At 46.6% G+C, this 25,236-nt stretch overlaps 1 protein-coding gene across 1 annotated transcript in view; it reads right to left on the bottom strand.

Moving 5' to 3' along the window:
- Positions 1-25,236, bottom strand: part of LOC138568886 (vomeronasal type-2 receptor 26-like) — a 121,867-nt gene that overhangs the window by 79,411 nt on the left and 17,220 nt on the right. The window contains exon 3 of the mRNA XM_069646666.1: positions 24,437-24,547. Coding sequence (XP_069502767.1) covers positions 24,437-24,547 — 111 coding nt within the window. The remainder of the gene's footprint in view (positions 1-24,436; positions 24,548-25,236) is intronic.

Genomic DNA, 25,236 nt, shown 5'->3' with positions numbered 1-25,236 from the left:
GAGCAGGGTATGGGCTGATGGCAGCTCCATGCTAAATATGACAGGTGCTCCATTTTGGGATACCCAGGCCCTGCCATTGGAATCAGTTGATTCCTGATAGGAGACAAGATGGCCCCTGTGGCCTCTTGCTTTCTATTGCCTGTTACCTTGTTTTCCCAAAGTCCTGGGAAGCCCTGACTCTGTCCCTTTACCTGACTGGCTGTTGAGTGGAAGTTGGTATTGTGAGGAAGCCCAGGCCAGACTGGCTGGAGCCTTACCAGTGACTGTATGTTGTAGGTACACCTTTGGGGTGGGACCTGGGTGAATGGTGTGTGTGACCAAAATGCACCTCTTGTTATGGGTGTCTGGTTTCTGGTATGTGACACAAAGACTGAGACAGCCCCGCCCGGAACTGGTATGAATGCAGTGTGGAGTGCTGAATGGCTGGGTACTTGTCCCAATAAACATTCCTTGCTGTGAGTGTCTGGAGGGAGGAGAATGGCCAGAATACTCTGTGAGCCTGATTGGCTGCCTGCCTGCATGAATGTCTTTCTGAGTGATTGGTTGCCTGAGGTGACCCAGCAGAGTGAATGAGAGACCAAACCGTATATCTGGGGGCCTTGCACTGATGGAAATTGTTCACAAGCTGAAGTTGTTACTTGATGCTTAACCTTGTAGCCCACGGGTAGAAGAAGAATTGCTGCTGCTGTCCTTCGCAAATCTGAAAGCTGCTGTGCCTTCAAGGAACTGATCCAAGAGAGGACCTGGCTAGGAGACAACTTCCTGAGCTACGAGGGGCCATCGTGCACCGATAACCTTCGCCGAAGCACTCTGGAAGTCAGCCTTCGAAAGATTGTCAACTGGAGACGGGGACCGAAGAGGAGAATAAAGAGAAGCATCGGACAGCCATCCACTGTCGTTGACCAGGGTTCACATGTTTGCTATAACTGATGGAGGCTGTTGAAGCCGTGTTGACCAGAAGCGGGAACCGATTGATGCTGAGCCACCAACGACCGGAGCCACAAAGCTCCATTGATTAAGACACTTTGAATTCAAGGACGTTCTCACAAGCACAGCCAACCGCTTTGTCCTTCCGGACAAAGTTGAGGCCGCCGACGCGCCAATGAGCATCCGCTGGTGGGTTTCTCGCCACCCGAAGACTGCAGAGACGCTGACAACCCGACGCCCTTGCTGTGCCAAAGTTCTTCAGTAACTCTTGTGGCAACAAAGTATCATCGTTGAGGTGCACCGCATGCCTCATCTTCATAGGAAATCCACGACTCATCGCCGACGAGCACCGCCAGGACCAAAGCTTCCGCCTTGATGCCTTCGTTCACCATTTCCTCATGGAATCTCGATGATCCGTGGCTCCTTCCTTAAAGGGAGCCGCTCAAGACGGATCCGTCAACGACCCGGTGACGAACTCTGCTATTCCAGGTACAATGGGGTCGTATAACCTTTTTAGAGGGAAGTAAGACTCACATCAACAATATATGGACTGGGCTTGTTTCATATCTTTATTTACAGGTTGCTCAGGTTGGGGGATCCTTGCACAGAACTGTGTCTAGGTAAACGGGGCCATTATTCTGCCTATTGTTTAACCAACTTGCTTTCCTCCTATGTCTATTGTTGGTTCACTTTATTGACTGGTTTGTATGACATTTGAACTGAGTACAGTTGATGCATTTTAATCAAATCAAAGAGTAATTGTGGTACCACATAGAAACTGTATATATGTACCGTTTTAGATTAACTTGAGCACAACGTGTGTTTTTGTCTCACTCGCTAGTCTCCGGGGATCTGTCATCCAGGTGGACAGGACACGGCCATTGCGTATGGATCCAGTTCCTGGGGATGGACCAGTGCAGGAGGATCACCTGGTTGACGGGTCTTCGGGGAGTAGGAGTGTCACACCAGATGGTGAGATGCGGTACCCCCTTCCCTGTAGTTTAGTTTTGTTAAGTTTGTTTATTTGTATAGCGCAGCCAAACCCTAGGGTAACTGGGCGCTTTATTCTTAGTAGGAGCAATGGTTACAGAAGGTTGCACATACAGAAGACAGCAGAAGATGATACAGTACAATAAATAGTGTGAGGGACCAGGCTACAAAATAGTCAGTGAGGAGGGGCAAAGTAGAGTTATAGGGGAACCAGGTTACACGTTGGTCTGCCTCAGAGGAGGCATACATTTGATACAAAGATACAAGTGGCATAGTGGCATAGTGGCATACATGGTGGTATACCTTTGATGCAAGGATACATTTGATACAAGGAAACAAGGAAGCAGGATTTAGCTAAGTGCAGTTAACAGTCTATTGCTGAGTTGTAAGTAGTTCCTTTACCTTGGCTCTGAACGACGAGAACGACGTGTCAGCTCTGATTGTCGTTGGTAGTGCATTCCAGAATTTTGCTGCTATCACAGGAAAGCTTGCTCGCCCAGCCCTTTTCAGGTTGAACCTCTGGATGTTAAGTTGGTGTAGGTATGGAGATCTAGTTGGTCTGGTAGAGTTCTGTCTCGTAAATTTGTCTGATAAGTAACGTGGGGCTGTCAGATAGAGGCATTTGTGTGTAATTAAGAGGCACAGTGCTCGTAATTAAATTCTCTCATGGATAGGGAGCCAGTGAGATTCCTTTCTGACAGTGGAAATGTGTGCCTTGCGTGGGAGATTAAAGGCGAATCTGAGGGCGTTGTGTTGGAGTATCTGGCGTCTGTTCAGGTTGTGGTTAATGGAGCCGAGGAACAGTGTGTTACAGTAGTCCAGTTTGGACAATATGAGGGCCCTAGCCAGTGTGAGGCGACTGTTGGTGGATAAGAATGGTTTCAAGGCATTAATATGTTTATTGATGTAGGCTGTAGATGAGATGGTGGCGTTAATTTGTTTTTTGAGATAGAGAGTTGAGTCAAGATACACACCCAGTGTTTTGACTTCTTTTGACACTTTTATAATGTTGCTATCAATGCCAAAGGATTGGTATCTGGGGTCAAGTTTGTTGAGATGGGCCTGGGAACCGACGATCAGCAGTTCCGTCTTGTCATCGTTTAAGCAGAGGCTATGGGTGGCCATCCATGTTTGGATTTCAAGTTAGTTTCGCGACATCATGCACATAGCTCCCCGTGAGCGCGACAAGGACCTGGGTGTCGTCAGCATAGTTTGTGTATGTGACACCCAGGTTATCAAGGCGGTCGAAGAGGAGCTTGGTGAAGATATTGTAAAGCGTGGGGGAGATACAAGATCCTTGGGCGACTCCACATTGGATTGGGACGGGGTCCGCAGCAGCGCCACCTGATGGTGCAAAAACCCTGGTTGTTCTGTCCGATAGGAAGGACCAAATATAATTGGTGGTATCGTGGGAGAATGCAGCAGCCGAGGAGCGGTGTTTGGTGAGTATTGGGTGGTCGACTAGTTCGAAGACTGCGGACAGATCCAACAAGAGCAGGATGGCCAGATTGCCCTTGTCTTTGGATTCATCCATTTGGATTTTTAGGTCCAGGAGGGCTGTTTCTGTCCCATGCCTGGTTCTAAAGCTGTAACACCTTTACACCATCCTACCAGGCAGGACACTTAGGAACTCAACCCCCCCATCCCAACAAGAACACCTTCTCACGGACAGTTTGCTATGAGAGAAAACAGACTAACATCCGAGCCACATACCCGACATGTCCAAATAAAATGGTCAGGCAGATTCAGGCAATTGCTGACCTCTACACACACGTGACTTCCATTACACTTCCCCACATGGATAAAAGGTGGAGCATGAAAGCATACTCTGAGTGAGGAAAAGCACGCAGGGAAGCAGCAGTTCCAAGATGGCAGTTTAATACAAGGCATAAGATGACAAAACCGAAGGGGATCGCAAGGAGGTGTAATAGATAGCGTCACTTGGGCGCTGCGTACCTGTTCATCCAGTTGATGACTTTGTAGATGATGCCAGAATGCCAGGAGTCCTGTGGAGATGTGAAGAATGACGCGTGGAACCAGCCAAGCTCCCGCCCAAATAGGAACTGGGTTAGAGGTGAACCAGCTCCCAACGCCACGGGTGGGCTCTCTCCTGATTAGCGTGGCATCAGGACAGTGCAAGCACTGACAGGGGGAGCCTTGTTGTTTAAATTTCAAAGTTCTGTGGTGACAACTGGATCTGGATGATGGTAAGCCGAAATCCGGTGGTAAGTTCCAGGGATAGATGCTGACAGAAAAAGGTTGCGCAGGCAAGAGGGCAAGGGACACAGGGAGGACCAAAGACCCTAGACCTGATCCAGAGGAATCCAGGGGAACCACCCCAGGACAGAAAAGCAGGAAAGGCCCTAGAACAGGGAGGCAATGGGGGACCCCCTACCCAGGACAAAGGGCTGGCAGGACAGAACCACAGACAGGAGGAAGGAACAGGAACCAGGCTGGGACAAACAGGAGGCAGGGAACAAATGGTGGAATAACAGGAGAGAGAAGCGATGATCCGATTCAAACTGCATTGAGACGTGATTTGAACGAACCGCCAAGCTCCTTAAATATGGCCACTAACACCTGGGAGGCTTGGAACGCAAGCCGTGCTGTTCCCCAGGTGTTGGTAGGCCCAAAGTGAGGCTTGGACAGCAGATCTGTCCATGCTGAGTGCCCTGAATACCATGCAGGCACGGAAAGCGGGAAGCGGTCGCCTGCGCACGTGCAGAACGGCAAGCCCCGGGAACCCGGTAGCGCCCGGAACCCGGAACAGCTGACCATGTATGCGCGAGACTACGTGTCCCAAAGGCCCGGAAGCACCGGAGCCCAAGACCACCCTGCACCCGCCAGGCAAAAGCGTGGGTACACCCTCCAGGATGCGGCACGCCACATCAGGTAAGTGGACGGCGTGACAGGAGGGAAGTGCCCTTGACCTTTATTGAGGAGGAACTGTTATTTCATAAAGCTTTGAGAACAGAAAACATAAGATCGGGAAACAAGGCAGAAGAATCCTGCATTGTGTGTCGGAGGTACACGGGGATCTCCCGCGTCGTCGATAGTCAAGGGGGTTGGAGAATTGCTTGCAGCCATGCTACTGTCCTTGGCTCCTACAACAAAGCAGCGCCAGTGAAGTCAGAAAAGCCAGTGAGTTGGAGAGACTGATACCAGTCTGGTCTGTGTTGAAGCCAAGGTTGTAAGCAGCAAAATTATACAGTGAACGCTGAAGTGAACATTCTAAGACGCGTATGTGATCATCAATGAGAGTATAATTGAACAACAGATAAGTGATTGAACTTTGAAGCCAAGATACGACAGAGTGGTCCGGCAATGCGTGTGTGCTCATTCAAAAGTCTCTGTAAGGTATCCAACTGAAAGAGTAACAAAGAATTGTGAATTGGAGTGGTCCTGCAACGAGTGAAGCAAAATCCTGTGCTCAATCGATGTTAATAGCGTAAAGAACGTTGATGACAGTTGATGACAAAGTAGATGAAGTTGGACCAAGCCCAGTGGAGGTGTAATAAATCACCAAGGTATCTTATGAAAAGGATACGGTAACCAAAAAGGATACAATTGGTAGGGCTCTTCTGGATCCTTGATAATTCACACAGCTTGACAGTAGTGAAGTTAAATTAGACCCTCCAAATGATACAACTCTCTGACTAGTAAAACAGGCAGAGAGAGGGATCACTGGAAAGGGAGTGGGAGCATCATGGGAAGTCAGCATATGGTAAAATAAAGTATCATGAGAAAGTGTCCCGACTAAACTCTCACAGCACAGCACTAGTACAACACTAACCTGTAGGCTTCACTGGAATCTCCACCAACAAGTCTTTGAAGAAATCCAGGAATTGAAACAACGACAAAGGAGGGAAGGTTAGTAAGGGAGACTTATCCCGAATGGCACGAGGCTCACGCTAGATACCGGGTTGGTGCACCACAGGATAGCGTCCAAAGTACTGTGCACAATCACCTTCAAATAAACAGTTGATGGTAATACTTCCTTTCCCACGTAGAACAGAAAATTGATGAAATGAGTCCACCTGTTATCTCATCACAGGTGCCAGGGATTCAATCCAAAGCGAAGCACAACTTGCGTGTGGAATTACACGTTTGAAAGAGTTCAAAAACCGTGTGCAGTTTTACATGCAACAAAAATTCACGCAGCTTGGAACAGCCGCGCTTGAAAGTACAGTAGACCACGTGGTGTTTTACACGCAACAAAAGTACACACAACCAGGACCGCAGCGTGTAAAGAGTATAGTAGACCGCGTGTGATTTTACATGCAACAGAAGTACCCGCCACCAGGACAGCAGCACCTGAAGATTGCCAGAGTCCGTGTGCGATTTTACATGTAAACAAAGTACACACAGCCAGGACAGCCGCACTTGGAAAGTACAGTAGACCGCGTGTGATTTTACACATGATAGAAGTACACACAGCCAGGACAGCCGCACTTTAAGAGTTCAAGTACGTGGTTGTAGCTTGCTCCCATCTGTAGATTTAGGATTAGATAGGCGTTTTTCAAACCCTTATTGAAGTTCAATAAACACCCTTGAACTGTGGTCACTTGTGTCTGTCTTACTGCTCATACCATGCCTTCCTTACAATGTTCTGAAGCCAGACTGATGGTTGTAGAGACAACCAACAGATTCAATGTGATGGATAATCTTCTGCAAGAGTTTGCCCAGGAAGGGGGTAATGGACATAGACTGGTAGTTAGCTGGACAGGAGAGGTTGGTAGTGGGCTTTTTGAGAAGAGGGAGTGCTTGAGGAGTAGCGGGAGGAATACTGTGTCAAAGAAGTGATTGCAGAAAACAGACAAGGTTGGAGCAAGGGAGGCAATGCTGTTCTTGATAGTTCTGGAGGAGCAGGGGAGAACCTGTTTTGATGAGACTTTCATAGATTGACTTGTCTAGAGACCTCATCAGGTGATATTGGAGAGAAAGAGGAGAGAAAGAGGGAAGAGGAGAGGGGGGCTAAGGGAGGCCTGAGAACGGCTGAGTGAGAAGGGAGTGATGTAGACACAAGTGAGGACAGGATTTCCTGTGTTTTAGTATTGAAGTGAGAGGCAAGAGCAGTGTAGAGGGCCACGGAATGCAGAGGAGAAATGGAGACTGCAGTACGATTGGCGAGTTCCTTGCTGATTTTGAAAAGCTGAACCGTGTTGCTAGTGGCCCCAGAGATGTGGCTTGGATATGAGCCCTCTTCTTTGAGTGGATGGACAGTCTTTATTGCCTTTGGAGCAGGCTTCAGTCCAGTTTGTAAGAGGATGTTCTAGAAGTCCGCCACTTTCGTTCAGCAGCTCTGCACTTACGTTTCAGAGAAGCGAGGTCGGAGTCATGCCAGCTGTTGCGCTTGAAGGAAAGCTTCATGCAGATCCTCATGACAGGGGCAAGAATGTCCAAAGAGTTGGAAATAGAGAGTTGAAGGTTAGTAAGGGCTCTGTCAATGTGGGTGTCAGTGGCAAGAGTGAGAGGGGAAGTGAAGGTGGCAACAAAAGCAGCAACTGACACATGCTTCATCGGTCGAATGACAGATCGGAGCTTAGTCAAGGGACCCAGGAGGACCAAGTAAGAGGACAGGAGAGCATGATCAGACCAGGAGAGAGGAGTAGACAGAGGGTTGGAGATGGTTATGTCTGCTGAGATGAGAGCATCCAAGGTGTGTCTGGCTGAGTGCGTCTGACCGGAGTGAAGAATGGAGAGAGAAAGAGAGTCACAGAGGTTGTGGAAGAGTCCTGAGGCCGCATCAGGAGAGTCAAGGTGAATATTGAAGTCTCTGAGGAGGAGAAGATTGAAAGTGGAGGCCAGAAGAGAAGAGGTGAGGTCAGACCACTCTGAGAGGAAATGGGAGACCAGACCAGGGAGCCTGTAGATGGTGGCCAGAGTCAGCGAGAGGATAGGAGAGACACCAAGCCTGCAGATGAGGCATTCGAAGGAGGAGTAGGAATGAGTGGGTATGATAGTAGCAGAAACACATTCTGGGAAGATCAGGGCCACTCTGCCCCCAGACTGGTTATTGTAATGGGTTATTTATAATGTGCTTAAAACCCAGAGGTTTCTAAGCACGGACCCAAGGATTGACCCTGTGTTGCTCGACCTCATCTTGCATTCAAGACGAGCATGTTGCCCCTGAAATATCCTCCTGAAACAAGTAAGGTCTGGGCTTAGAGAGGATCATGTAGCCCTCCAGGAGGAGAGTGTCACAACTTGTGACAGAGCTGGCCATGAACCACATATCGGTGAGAGGGAGGATGTCAAGATCTTCAAGGAAGTGGCAGATGTCAGAGGAGTGTTTAACGGCAGTGCGAGAGTTGAGGGTAGCTAAGTGGAGATGGTTGCTGATCTTATGAGGAGGTGTACAGGAATATGGTATGCCCGTAGGTGGTGGCAGAGGAGTGGCAGGAGAAGGGAGGAAGTTGATGAGAGATGGAAGACACCTATCAAATAGGAGGAGGTTGGGCTCAGAGCCCAGGACCAATCAGATAGGCATAAATGATGGCCCTAGAGGAAGGGAAGTGTGACAAGTGTACTTTCCAGTGGATCCCACCATTTATGGGCAAGGAGAAGAAAGCGGAGAGGGCTGAGACCATATGGGGAATGCAATGGTCCGGAGAGGGGATGACAAAGAGGATGTCAATGACAGTCCGCCTGGAAGAAACATTGACATAGGTGTCAGCGATTGGAAGGCCTGCATGGGAGACCAGGAGGCACTTCTTAAAATGTTTCCTACCAGACTTTGAAAGAGAGATAGGGCAGGTGATCGAGCAGCAGTTAGAGAAGATAGGGGAGATTGAAAGCACCATGGATGGAAAGCGTGGAGAGAAAGAGAGAGGGTGAAAATGCAATGCACAACACCCAACTTTAACACAACAGCAATGTTACCATCTCGATTCAAGTGTCCAGGATAAAGGGAAAAAGCCTAGATTCAAACATACAGCAGAAAAAGCAAAGACACCTAGAAGCAAGTTTTCTGGATAGAGGGAACAGAGCCAAATAGGGGGATAAAGGAATGAACACCTAATGTTCGAACAGACAGCAGTGCAAGACACGTAGTTTCCACTTTACTAGAAAGAGGAGAAAAAGCCTACATTTCAACACACAGCAAATGCAAAAACACCCAGATTCAACTTTCCTAGATAGAGGGGAAATCCCAATATGGCTAACTATGAAAATTAGCCAAAATACCAGACATGGATAATATACAACTGTGGGCAACATGCAGCAGACTGCAAGCTTAGAGTAAAACGAGAGCAGGGACAGTTAAAAGGGGAGCAGTAATGGCTGTTCCCCCTGCCCGCACCTTTCTTACATGTCAGTCGCAGCTGGTTGACTGCTGTGCTGCATGCACCACCTGCGAACACTGGCAAACACACACTGGAGCTGCTACTACAGAGGGCTGCACGCGTAGTGGGCTGCCCTGGGTGGTTGCCCTAAGGGGGCCTAAGGCCCAATCAGAATGGAGGAGGGAGGTACCGGGGATGGGCAGGGAGAACCAAGAAATATAACGTCACTGAGCGGGCTCGTGAAATAGGAAGCTACCAAGGTGCACACAAAAGATCAAGTTCAAGCAGTAGTCCCTGAGTATAGTATTACATCAAATGGTACTCACCAAGAATTCCGTAAGTAAAGAGTAGTTGTATTAAAGGCAGTGATAGTGAGTATGTAGTCGTGGAAGTAGATATAGCAGTGGCAGTGGTAGCAGGTATTAAGTGGTGGAATTAGATGTAGTGAAGGCAGTGATAATGAGTAGCCATGGAGGAATATATAGCAGTGGTAGCAGGTATTAAATGGTGGAAGTAGATGTCACTTGGCAGTGATAGTGAGCATGTAGTTGTGAATTCAGAAATATCAGTGGTAGTGGTAGCAGGTATTAAGTGGTGGAAGTAGATGTAGCAAAACCACTGATAGAGAGTATGTAGTTGTGGATGTAGCTATTACAGTGGCAGCGATATCAGGTATTACATGCTGGAGGTAGATGTAACAAAGACAGTGATAGTGAGTGTGTAGTTGTGGATGTCGAACAGTGCAGGTAGTTGCCCAGGAGGCAGTGCAGGTATACAGCTGGCAGGGGAGGGGACCTGGGTCCGAGATCAGAGGTAGCAGGTATTATGTATGTGGAAGTAGAAGTAGTTAGGCAGTGATAGTGAGTATATAGTTGTGGATGTAGATACAACAGTGGCAGGGGTAGCAGGTATTAAGTGGTGGAAGTAGACATAGCAAAGGCAATGATTATGAGTATGTAGTCATGGATGAAGATAGTAGTGGAAGTGGTAGCAGGAATTTTGTGGTCGAAGTAGATGTAGCAATGAGTGTGAGTATGTAGCCGTGGACGTATATATAGTAGTGTATATGTATCAGTAGCAGTGGTAGCAGATATTAAGTGGTGAATGTAGATGTAGATATGTAGTGATCATGAGAATGTAGTTGTGGATGTATATATAACAGTGGCAGTGGTAGCAGGTATTAAGTGGTGGAAGTAGATGTAGCAAATGTAGTGAAAGTGAGTATGTACTTGTGGATGTAGATATAGCAGTGACAGTGGTAGCAGGTATTAATTGCTGGAAGTAGACGTAGCAATGGCAATGATAGTATGTAGTCGTGGATGAAGATATAGTAGTGGCAGTGGTAGCATTTATTTTGTGGTGGAAGTAGATGTAGCAATTATAGTGAGTATGAAGTCATGGATGTATTTATAGCAGTGTATATAGAGCAGTGGCAGCAGGTATTACGTGATGGAAGTAGATGCAGAAAAAGGCAGTGATATTGAGTACACAGTTGTGGATGCAGATATAGCAGTGGCAGTGGTAGCCGGTATTAAGTGGTCAAAGTAGATGAAGCAGAATAAGTGATAGTGAGTAAGTAGTTGTGGGTGTAGATATATCAGGGGCAGTGGTAGCAGGAATTCCATGGTGGAAGTATTTGTAGTTAGGCAGTGATAGTGAGTATGTATTTGTGGATGTAGATGTAACAGGGGCAGTGGTAGCGGGTATTAAGTGGTGGAGGTAGATGTAGCAAAGGAGTGATGGTGAGTATGTAGACATGGAGGAAGATATAGCAGTGGTAGCAGTTATTAAGTGGGGAAGTAAATGTAGCAATGTCACTGCATATTACAGTGGCAGTGGTAGCAGGTATTATGTGATGGAAGTGGATGCAGCAAAGACAGTGATGCTGAGTATGCAGTTGTGGATGTAGATATAACAGTAGAAGTGGTAGGAGGTATTACGTGGTGAACGTAGATGTAGTTAGGCCGTGATAGTGAGTATGTAGTTGTTGATGTAGATATAACAGTGGCAGTGGTAGCAGGTATTATGTGGTGGATGTAAATGTAGGTAGGCAGTGATAGTGAGTATGTAGTTGTGGATGTAGGTATAACAATGGCAGTAGAATCAGGTATTAAGTGGTGGAAGTAGATGTAGCAAAGGCAGTGATAGTGAGTATGTAGTTGTGGGTGTAGATATATCAGTGTCAGTGGTAGAAGGTATTACGTGGTGAAAGTTGATGCAGTTAGGCAGTAATAGTGACTATGTACTTGTGGGGGCAGATATATCACTGGAAGTGGTAGCATGTATTAAGTCGTGGAAGCCGATGTATCAAAGGCAGTGGTAGTGAGTAAGTAATCGTAGATGTAGAAATAGCAGTGGAAGAGGTAGCAGGTATTAAGTGGTGGAGGTAGATGCAGCAAAGGCAGTGATAATGAGTATGCAGTCATGTATGTATATGTAGCCTTAGCAGTGGTAGGGAGTATTAAGTGCTGGATGTACATGTAGCTAGGTAGTGATAGTGAGTATGTAGTCGTGGATGGAGCTATAGAGGTGGCAGTGGTAGCAGGTATTAAGTGGCGGAAGTCGACATAGCAAACACAGTGATATTGTGTATGCAGTCATGGATGTAGACATAACAGTGGCAGTAGTAGCAGATATTAAGTGGTGGAAGTAGACGTATTAAAGGCAACGATAGTGAATATGTCATCATGGATGAAGATATAGTAGTGGCAGTGGTAGCAGGTATTTTGTGGTGGAAGTGGATGTAGCAATGACAGTGAGTATGAAGTCGTGGATGTATATATAGCAGTGTATATAGAGCGAGCAGTGACAGCAGATATTAAGTGGTGAAAGTAGATGTAAACAGGCCGTGATCATGAGTGTGTAGTTGCGGATGTAGATATAACTGTGGCAGTGGTAGCAGGTATTAAGTGGTGGAAGTAGATTTAGCAAACGCAATGCTAGTGAGTATGTAGTTGTGGATGTAGATATAGCAGTGGAAATGTTAGCAGGAATTAAGTGGTAGAAGTAGATGTAGCAAAGTCAGTGATAATTAGTATGTAGCCATGGAGGAAGACATAGCATTGGTAGCAGGTATTTAGTGGGGGACGTAGATGCAGCAAAGACACTGTATATTACAGTGGCAGTGGTAGCAGTTATTACGTGATGGAAGTAGATGCAGAAAAGGCAGTGAAAGTAAGTATGCAGTTGTGGATGTAGATATAGCAGTGGCAGTGGTAGATGGTATTAAGTGATAGAGGTAGATGTAGCAAAAGCAGTGATAGTGATTATGTAGTATGTAATTGTGGGTGTAGGTATAACAGTTGCAGTAAAGGCAGGTATCAAGTGGTGGAAGTAGAGTGAGCAAATGCAGTGATAGTGAGTGTGCAATCGTAGAGGTAGATATAACAGTTGAAGAGGTAGCAGGTAGTAAGTGGTGGTAGGAGATGCAGCAAAGGCAGTGATAGTCAGTATGTAGTCATGGATTTATATATAGCAGTGGCAGTGGTAGCACATATTAAGTGGTGGAAGTAGACATAGCAATGGCAGGGATATTGTGTATGCATTCATGGATGTAGATATAACAGTGGCAGTGATAGCAGGAATTAAGTAGTGGAATTAGATGTAGCAAAGGCAGTGATAGTGAGTATGCAGTTGTGGATGTAGATATAGCCATGGCCGATGTAGCAGGTATTAAATGGTGGAAGTAGAAGTAGTTAGGCAGTTGTTAGGGAGAATTCTCACCCAAGTGCTAAATTCCCTCTACCTTAAAGCCCTCCAGCTCTTTTGCTATATTTGCGACTTTGAACTTTTCATTTTCAATGTGTTTTACTTTTGTGTTCTTTGGATATGGAGTTTTAAAACAACCCTATAGGCATCATCTTCTTCTTGTGTGTCACACAGCACCTTCAGTGCAGTGGCACAGGGATGTCTTTCAGGCTTAACTACCTTCTCTGGATCTGATTATTGTCTCCCAGAGCATGTAAAGTTAAATTGACTTTACTAGTCTTTTTACTTTACAGACCCAGCACACACTATCTTCCTATAGAGTACTGGAGAGGTTGCCTAGCATCCCCTGAGTCCAAATACTCATGGCTGGTGGCAGTGGTCTAGAACAAACTACCATGAATTTTCCCGAATACCGGTAGCTAAAAATCGGAGCAGCCATGTTTTTCAATATGGTGCCCAACCTATCTGTAAAAACAGGCGCCGGTCAACTTTTTTCACTGTTTCTTTTTGGAAAGGTCCTTCTAGTGTTTGTCTCTGTGCGCCAAACCAGGTTGGTCCCTTTGTTCATTGGCCTTTAGCAGGCTTCAGTGCTGAAGCCCTCCTCTGGTGCCTCAGTGTCTGTGGTGGACAGGATGTGAGGGAGATGCCCGAAACTCCCTGGGCTTAGTCTCCTTGGAGACCTGAATGCACTCTGGCATGTTTTGCCATCTGACTGTCCAGCAAGGACAGCCAGCCTGCTGTGTGAGTGACAGCCAGGCTGGAATGAATGGGGGAAAACTGTTTAAAAGCAGGTCTCTGGGACTTGGAAAGCAGAGTCGACCACCGGAACGAAAGAACCGAAGACGAGCTGAAAGAAGAGGACTGCTGCAGCTCCTGGACGACTGGTGAAGCCCTGCTGCAGGTCCAGATTGCCTGGAACTCCATTGACAGAGAAGCCCTTCAAGGTCAACTTCTTCCCATGAGTTTGGTGGGAACAACCAACTCGCAAACCACCTGGACACCATCTCTAGAGTGGTCAAATATTCTTCAGAGTGCTGTTGAAAACCGGATAGCCAGTTAGAAGAATACCAGTTTGTGGTCTTTAAGGCACTCACACCTTAAACCGACGTTTTGCCAAGCTTGTGGACTCTTCGCTGGGCAGTGCAGGAACCTCCCGACATCATCCTTCTTGTCCCCACGACTGAAGCTCAGGAACAGAGAGATCTGCAGGAACTGCCAGGAACAACTGCTCAGCTCCAGCCCTTCTTCATTTAAAAGGTACTGTACAAACGTGGTCCAGAAATCTTTTTGGCCACGTTGAAAGTTTGTGAAACTTTCCCAACTTTAAAGGCTTGTCCTTCCCTCAAACCGACATATAACTTTTCGTCTGACCAACTACTTCTAAAATCTGTGGCAAAGACATAACCCTTTACTACCAATACTGTGCTATCCTATGCAGGATTCTGAACCATTGACTTTGGCCCAGGCCTATTGAATTGAATGGCTGGTTGTAGTGAACTGAAACTACGTGCCCTACCGCTGAAAGCCTTTGTGCTTAGATTCTTTTAACCATGTCTTTTTACCCCTTTTTAAAGTAAATGAAGTGCCACTTTGCTCCCACTTCAGTGGGGCTGAACTTGTTCAGAAACTGATTGGTTGTGTATTGTAGAATATTATATTGTGATATTGAGCTGCTCTTACTAGTGGAATATGTTCCACTGACTGTGAAAATAAATGTATATTCTTTTACCAAGAAACCTTGAGAAAGTGTTTGTTTGAACCACTGTGATTGCAGCCCCTTTGTGTAACTTCTTGTACTGCTCACCTTACTCTTGAGACAAGTCTGGTTGCTCAGCCACTGCTACCACTTGACTGTGTAGTACAGGCTTGTACCAAAGGTGAAATTGTACTTGCACTCGTAGTCTTAATTGTGTGTAGTGTTCCCAACGGGTACTGTATGTGATTCTGCCTAACAGCAGTGATAGTGAGTATGTAGTTGTGGATGTTGATATAACAGTGGCTGTGGCAGTGGTAGCAGGTGTTAATTGGAGGAAGTAGATGGAGTTAGGCAGTGCTAGTGAGTATGCAGTTGTGGATGTTGATATAACAGTGGCTTTGGTAGCAGGTATTAAGTGGTGGAATGATATGATATGATATTTTGTTTGTATCGCGCTCGTGCACAAGTGTTTCAGAGCGCGACAAGGCAATGGAGAGGAACAGGGGAGAACAAAACAATGATCTTACTTGGCCCAGTGACATTGAGAACGTGCAAGTGCATGGGAAAGGGAATGGGGAAAAGTGCATGGAAGTGGGAGAGTGGAAAGTGCGGAGCAGAGGATAAACAGATAAATAAAAATACATATAAATAAAATAGATAATGGAGCAATAAACATGGGTAGTGCAGCCAGCAAGTGGCAAGTGCTGTGCTTACGGCAGCAGAACTGGGCAAGTCTGGTAAGTGCATAAAAAGAAGAAAAAGGGAGGGGTGGAGGACTGTATGGGTACAGATACAGTCCCCAGTGCAAGGGGTGGCCGGGAGGCAGTTTCAGAAGGGTGGCAGGGTGAGCAGGTACCTGGGCCAATGGAACAGAGGTTGGCCAGATACACAGTGCCAAGACAGAGCAGATCAGCAAGGGAGAGGGTGAGCAAAGGCAGATGCAAAGAGGAAGGTCATGAGGTGCTTCCGAAACCGGAGATGGTTCTCCTCACGTTTTAGAGTGGCAGGGAGGCTGTTCCAGAGGGAGGCCCTGGCCGAAGACAGAGATCTACCCCTGGCTTGTTTCTTTGAGAAATGACTGACCCTGATGGAGTTAGAGGTAGAGGAGCGAAGAGCTCGAGAGGGGAGGTATTTGCGGAGGGATAGCTGAAGGTATTTTGGACCCAGGCCCCAGAAAGCCTTGTGGACAATTCAGAGGGTTTTAAATGTAATCCTCGCATCCACTGGGAACCAATGGAGAGATTCCAGAGCTGGATAGATACGATCTCAGGGCTTGCGGCCAAGGACAAGTCTTGCAGCCCTGTTCTGGATTAGTTGCAGAAGGTGAACAGTAGAGGCAGATAGATTTAGAAAGAGGCTGTTACAATAGTCCATCCTAGAGAGAACCAGAGCTTTGGAGACAGTGATATTCTGGGGGAAGGAGAGGAAAGGAAGAGTACCTCTGAGGAGGTGCAGTAGGAAGTTTGACTTTTTGGAGACCTCACAGATGTGGGTGGAGATGGAAAGTGTGGAGTCAAAGATGACCCTGAGGTTCTTAGCCTCACAGGTGGGGATAGGAGGAGGGCCAAGTGAGGCCAGCTAGAGAGAGAGGGGAAAGGATGGAGAACGGTTGCCGATGAGGAGGATCTCTGTCTTGCTGGCATTCAGACAAAGATCATTGGGGGCACACCAATCTTGAATGGCAGTTAGGCAATCAGCGATGAGGGAGGGAGAGGAGGTGGTCGAGGGCAGTCTGAAAATGAGTTGAGTGTCGTCAGCGTAGCACTGGAAATTTGAGCATAGAATGGCAATGCAGTGAGCGAGAGTTGAGTGGTATTGGTTGAAAAGCCAGGGAGAGAGGTTAGACTCCTGGGGAACACCATAGGTAGAGAGGGAGATAGAGGATAGGGAGAACCCCAGTATGACCTGGAGGGTCGATCAGAGATGAAAGAGGTCAGCCAGGCCAGAGCTTGATCATTGATACCCAGGTTCTCACGGAGACGGTTGAGCAGGATGGTATGGTTTACTGTGTCGAAGGCAGACGAGAAATCGAGTAGGAGAGGACTGAGGGAATGTTAGAGACAAGGTTTGAGAGCAGATCTTCACGGATGTTTAGGAGAGCAGTTTTCGTGCTTCTGGCTGCTCTGAAACCAAACGTATGTTCATGGAGACAGCCAACAGAATCAGAATGAGGGTTAAGCTGAGAGATGGCCAGCTTTTCCAGGAGTTTGCCTAGAAAGGGAGTAATGGAGATTGGGCGATTGTTAGCCGGACAGGAAGGATCAGCTGTGGGTTTCTTGAGAAGAGGATTCATAAGCGGGTGATTCAGAGGGGAGGGGAAGGATTCGGAAGCAAAGGAATGGTTGCACAAATCGGCAAGGGCCGGAGCGAGGGTGTCAATGTGGTCCTTGGAAGTAGATGTAGAAAAGACAGTGATAGTGAGTACATAGTTGTGGATGTAGATATATCAGGGGCAGTAGTAGCACATATTCTGTGGTGGAAGTATATGTAGTTAGGCACTGATAGTGATTATGTAGTTGTGGATGTAGGTATAACAGTGGCAGTGGAGGCAGGTATTAAGTGGCGGAAGTAGATATAGCAAAGGCATTGAGAGTTACTATGTAGTTGTGGGTGCTGATATATCAGTGGCAGTATAAGCAGGTATTAAGTGGTGGAAGTATATGTAGCAAAGGCAGTGATAGTGAGTATGTTGTTGTGGATGTAGATATATCAGTGGCATTAGTTGAAGGTATTAAGTGGTGTAAGTAGATGTAGCAAAGGCAGTGATAGTGAGTATGTAGTTGTGGATGTAGCTATATCAGTTGCAGTGGTAGCAGGTATTAAGTGGCGCAAGTAGATGTAGTTGGGCAGTGATAGTGAGGATGTAGTTGTGGATGTAGATATATCAGTGTCAGTGGTAGAAGGTATTAGGTGGTGCAAGTAGATGTAGTTAGGCAGTGATAGTGAGTATGTAGTTGTGGATGTAGATATAACAGTGGCAGTGGTAGCAGGTATTAGGTGGTGGAAGTAGATGTAGCAAAGGCAGTGATAGTGAGGATGTAGTTGTGGATGTAGATATATCAGTGTCAGTGGTAGAAGGTATTAGGTGGTGCAAGTAGATGTAGTTAGGCAGTGATAGTGAGGATGTAGTTGTGGATGTAGATATATCAGTGTCAGTGGTAGAAGGTATTAGGTGGTGCAAGTAGATGTAGTTAGGCAGTGATAGTGAGTATGTAGTTGTGGATGTAGATATAACAGTGGCAGCGGTAGCAGGGATTAGTTGGTGGAAGTAGATGTAGCAAAGGCAGTAATAGTGAATATGTAATTGTAGATGTAGATATAGCAATGGCAGTGGTAGCACGTAGTCCGTGGTGGAAGTATATGTAGTTAGGCAGTGATAGTCAGTATGTAGTTGTGGATGTAGGTATAACAGTGGCAGTGGAGGCAGTGTTACGCTCACCTGGCTCCCACAGCGGCATCGGTCGGACCCGGACGGCTGCGGTCTCCACCAACATAATGCAGAGATGACTGACTGGACTGGCCCTCCTTATCTTGTCTGCTTGACCCGTATAAGTATTCTCCTGCAAGTGGAGAGATGGATTTAGCCACCTGTGGACTCAAGTGATGGCACCCCCACAGTCCTCCCTACTAATCACCTCCGAAGTGCCCTCTCAGCAATCTCATCTTATATTCTTGAAAGATGAGCTCTCCATCCTGCAAGGATTGCAGGGGCGTGTGGATGCCAGTTACTTCACTGGTTTGAAGGCGTGGGAGAGTTCCGGAGAGTATTGACTCTGAGATTCCTGGCAAGGACGAGTAAGTATCAAGTTCATAGAGTTCAATATCTCTGATGTTTCACTCTTGTCCCCCTCTTCCTTCCTTGTCTTGCAGCTGACATTGTGAGAGGATGCTCTCGTGACAGCTGGTACCGCTGTCCGGTAAATGTTGCACGTTTTTTAACGTGTTGTTTTCTCTCTCCTTGCAGGATTCAGCACATGAAGATGTGGAGAGTTGTAGAATAATGCCTCCGGTGGTAAATCAAGTAAGTCTATGGTGATAAGAGTTATATTTGTTAGTTTTCTCGGCTCGCCTTGTTGTTTTCTTTTGTCCCCAAGGTGCCGGAGTTCGGCGAAGAAATGATGGAGGCAGTGCCAAATCGAAAGATGCTGCGAGGACTGGTGAGTATGGCGCGGCGCTGCAGCTGGAGATGCGACGCATACAGAAATTATGCTCTTTCCAGGTCTGAGGCGAGATGGATCTGGTATCTGGTGAGGAATTCGAAAATAGTTCGTTTTCTAACCTTGTCCTTTTCTTTCCTCTTTGTTTTAGGAGCTCCAGATTCGAGGCGGGCGTGGCAGAAGACTGGATGCAGACTGCAGGCACGGTGAGCGTTACGCTGCTGGATGCAGAATAACGCGAAGCGTGTGCTGCTGTTCGGGCGTGGTTTAAATAGCCTCCAAAGTAGTTCCAGGTAAGAAGTTCCCCAGAACCACGCCCAAGTAAAAAATACTCCCTGTAATAAAATAGTCCCATCCAGGACTCACGTTGGCTTGGACTCACTTGCAGCATGGTCTGCATCAGGTAAGTAAACTCTATGAGCCTGGCGCCTATGGCACCAGGACTGATTTCTATGATGAGCCTGGCGCCTAAGGCACCAGGACTGAACCCCTCCCAGCCGGGGCTGTTGGGGTTTTAATAAGTATCTGGATGCCTGCTCCCGGAGCTGATGGGCTTGGTCCTGATGCCGGGGGGTAGGCATCATGACAGCACTCCCCCCAAGGACCCTCCTAAAGTTGTTCTTCCCTTTGGCCCTGGTTTGTCTGGGAAGTCCCGATGGAATCTCTTCACCAACCGAGGTACATGAACGTGGTCACTAGGCTCCCATAACCTTTCTTGTGGTCCCTAGCCTTTCCAATCGATTACATAAAAAAGTTTTGATTTAACCATCTTGGAGTCCAAGATATTTTTTACCTTGAATTCAGGTTCTCCATCTTTCAAGATGGGGTCGGGTGGTTTGGTTCATCTTGTTCCTGGTTGAACTGGTTTTAAAAGTGAAACATGAAAGTCAGGATGAATCCGCATTTTAGAGGGTAATTCCAATTTGACAGCCAGCGTGTTGATAATGGCCTTAATGGTGTAAGGTCCCAAATATCTAGGGTTAAAAGTCTGAGTTCCCTTCAGAAGTATGTGTTTTGTAGCCAGCCAAACTTGATCCCCAATCTGGTATTGTGGAGTTTAACTTCTATGTTGATCAGCATTTTTCTTATGTTTCTCTTTTGCTTGTTTCAAATGTTCTGTTGCCTCCTTAAAGGCTTGTGTAATAGTTGAGTGTAACTGACTCACTGCGGGCATTTCGAAGTGCTGAGGTGAATCTAGTTTGAGGTTCGAGGGTGATGTCCATATATGCTATAAAAGGGGCTTTGTCCGGTTCCTGAATGTACAGAATACTCAGAAATCCATACAATATCTTTCCAATTACTTTCGGTCTGGTGTAGCATGCAACGTAGGTACTGTTCAAGGGTCTGGTTGGTCCTCTCCGTCTGACCATCGGTCTGGGGATGGTGACTTGTTGATAACCTCACGTCGATTTGCCCAATTTAACAACATTTCTTCCAAAATTTGAAATGAATTGACTACCTCGGTCAGAGACCAATACGGACAATGTTTTCGAGGAACTCCTTGGCCAGAATTGAAGCATAAGGTAATCCCTTTAAAGGAATAAAGTGGGCCATCTTGGATAAAAGATCCACAATAACTAGAATGGTGTTAAATCCATTACGTGGAGGTAGATCTGTAATAAAGTCTAACGATAAGGTGTGCCATGGTGTAGGTGGAATATCCAAAGGTTGTAAAAGGCCAGCTGTTTTTTTCTTCTAACTATTGTTTTGGGCGCAAATGCCACAAGACATCACTAATGACTTTATGTCTTTTCGCCAGGTGGGCCACCATAATTGTCTCTTAATTTTAGCTTCAGTTTTTGCGATACCTGGGTGCCCTTCCATCAGGGTGTCATGATAATTGGAGATGACTAGTTCTTGTAGTTCCTTGTGTTGTAGAAATAGTCACCCTTGATAATAAGGTAGGTCATTGATGACTGAGTAGTCCGGGCATTTCTTTACCCAGTCCTGCAGGACTTTAGGATCGAAGAGTTGTTGGATTTTTACATGAATATCATCTAGTGTCTGTAGAGTAGTTATGCCAAGAATTCTTTGTTCTGAAATTATAGGCACCGGTTCCAGGTTTGCATATGCTTCTCCCATCCCTATTCGGGATAAGGCATCTGTCTTGCCATTTTTACAGCCTGATCGATAAGTGATCACGAAATCGAATTTGGCAAAGAACAATGCCCATCCAAGTTGGCGCGACGATTGGGCTTTGGCTGTTTTTAAATACTGCAAGTTCCGGTGATCGGTGATTACAGTAATGGTATGCCTGGCACTGAGAAGATAATGCCGCCAAGCCTTGAAGGCGGATTTGATGGTTAATAACTCTTTATCGGTAACCTCATAGTTTAACTCGGGTGCCGAGAACTTTCTGGACCAAAATGCTACTGGGTGAAGTTGACCGGTTTCAGGATCCTTCTGGGACGGGACAGCTCCCATGGCTAAACTGGATGCATCAGTTTCAACTATGTGTGGAAGTTCGGGGCGTGGATGCTTTAAGACAGGTGCAAACGTGAATTTCGCTTTCAGCTCTTGGAAGGCCTTTTCAGCCTCTTCGGTCCACAAGAAGCGTTTGTTTTTTCGCAAAAGTGCTGTGAATGGGTGTACAACATGTGAGAAATCCGGAATTAATCTGCGGTAGAAATTAGCAAATCTGAGCATGCTTTGTACCCCTTTAACTGAACTGGGTGATGGCCACTTGAGAATTGAGTCCACCTTTCGAGAGTCCATTCCGACTCCTTTTGGAGTCAGGATAAATCCAAGGAATTCAATTTCTGTAGCATGAAAAACGCATTTTTCCAATTTTGCATATAACTTGTGCTGGCGTAGTTTCTCAAGGACTGCACGCACGTGCTTAACATGGGCTGATTCTGAAGAGGAGTACACTAGAATATCGTCTATGTATACGACAACACAGACGTCAATGAGTTCACGAAGGACATCGTTCATAAAATACTGGAAGGCTGCTGGTGCATTGCACAACCCGAAGGGCATCACCTGATATTCGAATAATCCGTACTTGGTGTGAAAGGAAGTCTTCCATTTGTCACCTTTCTTTACATGTGCCAGATGATATGCCCCTCGGAGATCTAATTTAGTGTAGATGCAAGCGTCCTTTACTTGGTCTAGTAATTTGGGGACCAGAGGCAGTGGGTATCGGTTCTTCACTGTAATCGGATTTACTGAGCAGTAGTCTATGCACGTTCTGAGGTCACCTTCCTTTTTAGACATGAAGAATAAAGCTGAGGATGCAGGGGACTTGGATGGACGAATGAAGCCGTTAGCAAGGTGTTGGTCCAAGTATTGTCGTAGGTGAAGGTTTTCGGGGTCTGTAAGGGCGTAGATCCTACTGCATGGAGGTTGTGCACCGGGTATGAGGTCGATTTGACAATCGTATGATCTGCGAGGTGGTAAGGTGTTTGCCTGTTCTTTTTGAAAAACATCCCAGAACTCTTGATATCCCTGAGGTAACTGCAGGACTGGATTAGCGACTGTGGCCAGGCCTTGGTTCAAGATTTTTTTTGGGTAACAGTTGTGTGCACAATCCGGGAAGGTTATTCTCTTCTCTCGCCAATCAATACTAGGATTATGTGTTTCCAACCTAGGTATCCCCAGTATTATTTGTAACTGCAGGGCTTTGATTAAATCAAACACAATAGTCTCTTGATGCCCATCTTGACCCACCAGTGTCATCTACGTGGTGGAATGAGTTACAGGCCCAGAGGCGATTTCAGTTCCATCAACTGTGGTGATGGCATCCGAAGAGGTTTTCTTGCAGAAAGGTAGATTCATCCTAGAAGCAAATTCGTGGTCCATTTAGTTTCCTACGGCCCTGCTATCAATGTATGCCCTCACTGCGTGCATACATGATGGCTGCTTTGGATCAATAAGGACCATTGGTATGATTAGGTGCGAGGTCTGAGTGTCCTTCTTCAAACTCGGCAAGCGGACCTCTACGCTTGTCGGGCGTGGTCGTTTCCCGAATCAGGTTCTGTTTGATTTCTATCAGCAACTTCGACTACTTTCTTGGATGGTTTTATAGGGCAATCCCGTATAAAATGTCCTGAGGCCACACAGTATAGACATAATTGCATCTGCCATCTCCTTTCTCTTTCCTTTTGAGTTAAGGGTCCCTTAACACCCCGATCTGCATAGGTTCTGCTGCATCTGTTCCTTTGGGGGTGACCTTGGGTTTAACCAATACCCGATTCTCGAACTTGGCTCCGTCAACCTTTCTATTCTGAAGTCGGTGGTCTAACTGGACCACTAAGTCTATATATTCTGTGCAATCCTGGGGTGGGTTCACAACTTGGGCCAAAATATCTTTAAGTTCTCCCCGAAGTCCACGATGAAATAGAGTAACTCGTTTTACCTCTGGCCATCCGGTTTCCACCACCAACCTAGTAAAGGTTGGGATATAGGTTAACAGATCCTGGTTACCTTGTCGTAGGGATAAAAGTTCATTATCCAGGGCCTGTCCCTCGGAATGTCTGGCGAATAGTCTTTCTATGCTCATTTGAAAAACCTGAAAGTCCCGAAAAAGAGGGTCATCCTGATTGACTAGTCGAATCGACCAATCAGCTGCACTGCCACTCAAATATGATAATACAAAAGCTACTTTGGCTTGGTCATTTGGAAAAGCTCCAGGTCTGCATAAAAAGTGCAAGCGGCATTGGTTCATAAACACGGCGAACCATTTTGGGTCCCCAGCAAAGCATTCAGGTGGAGCTAAAGGAACAGCCCCTGGTAAAACCACTTGCACCAGATTGCTCGATGAAACAGGAGATTCCCCCGAGTCCTGGTAAAGGTGTTTGCCCTGCTTAGTTTTGCAGCAGTTGCCTAGCCAGATCGTCAGTGCGCTCCTTTGAGACAATCAGTTCTCTCCTGAGGGCATTATTCTCTTGGCGAGCGGAGTGCACTTCCGTCCTAAGTTCCCCCAATAATTGGGCCAGTTGGTCGGTTTCTGAGGTTTCCATAACGCCCGGATGGGGATTTATAGAAAGGCTTCGCGTTCTGTTACGCTCACCTGGCTCCCACAGAGGCGTCGGTCAGACCCGGACGGCCGCGGTCTCCACCAACGTGATGCGTAGTGCAGAGATGACTGACTGGACTGGCCCTCCTAATCTTGTCTGCTTGACCCGTATAAGTATTCTCCTGCAAGCGGAGAGATGGATCTAGCCACCTGTGGACTCAAGTGATGGCACCCCAACAGTCCTCCCTACTAATCACCTCTGAAGTGCCCTCTCAGCAATCTCCCCTTTTGTTCCTGAAAGATGAGCTCTCCATCCTGCATGGATTGCAGGGGCGCGTGGATGCCAGTTACTTCACTAGTTTGAAGGCGTGGGAGAGTTCCGGAGAGTATTGATTCTGAGGTTCCTGGCAAGGACCAGTAAGTATCAAGTTCATAGAGTTCAATATGGCCAATGTTTCACTCTTGTCCCCCTCTTCCTTCCTTGTCTTGCAGCTGAGATCGTGAGAAGATGCTCTTGTGGCAGCTGGTGGGGCTCAGGTAAGAGTCTGTATTACCCGACGCTGTCCGGTAAATGTTGCACGTTTATTAACGTGTTGTTTTCTCTCTCCTTGCAGGTGCGGCACATGAAGATGTGGAGAGTTGTAGAATAATGCCTCCGGTGGTAAATCAGGTAAGTCTATGGTGATAAGAGTTATATTTGTTGGTTTTCTTGGCTCACCTTGTTGTTTTCTTTTGTACCCCAGGTGCCGCAGTTCGGCGAAGAAATGATGAAGGCAGCGCCAAATCGAAAGATGCTGCGAGGACGGGTGAGTGTGGCGCGGCGCTGCAGCTGGAGATGCGACGCATACAGAAATGATGTTCTTTCCAGTTCCAGAGGCGAGATGGATCCAGAATCTGGTGAGGAATTCGAAAATAGTTTGTTTTCTAACCTTGTCCTTTTCTTTCCTCTTTGTTTTAGGAGCTCCAGATTCGAGGCGGGCATAGCAGAAGACTGGATACAGACTGCAGGCATGGTGAGCGTTACGCTGCTGGATGCAGAATAACGCGCAGCGTGTGCTGCTTGTTCAGGCGTGGTTTAAATAGCCTCCAAAGTAGTTCCAGGTAAGAAGTTCCCCAGAACCACGCCCAAGTAAAAAAAAGTCCCTGTAATAAAATAGTCCCATCCAGGCCTCACGTTGGCTTGGACTCACTTGCAGCATGGTCTGCATCAGGTAAGTAAAGTCTAACAAGAACATCAGATAGACTACAAACAAAGGACCCTAGAAGATGCAAAATATAATACTCAGGAACGACAGAAACAAGAACAGCACATAGATAGCAAATGCAGGAGCACAGAAGATGTCAACTACAATACACAGGAATGGAAGATGCAAAATACCCAACAAATTGATCCTAAAATCGGCAATAAATACCCGGATCACACCATGCATCAAATACGGAGAGTAATGGAATGGTCACAATTAACAACTTCAGAAAGTGCTCACTCTTCTTTTTAACCATCATTGCAACCTATTAGAT

This window comes from Ambystoma mexicanum, chromosome 2q (assembly GCF_040938575.1).
Source record: "Ambystoma mexicanum isolate Mex_15411 chromosome 2q, UKY_AmexF1_1, whole genome shotgun sequence".
Taxonomy (NCBI): Eukaryota; Metazoa; Chordata; class Amphibia; order Caudata; family Ambystomatidae; genus Ambystoma; species Ambystoma mexicanum.
This window is presented reverse-complemented; position numbering and strand designations above follow the sequence as displayed.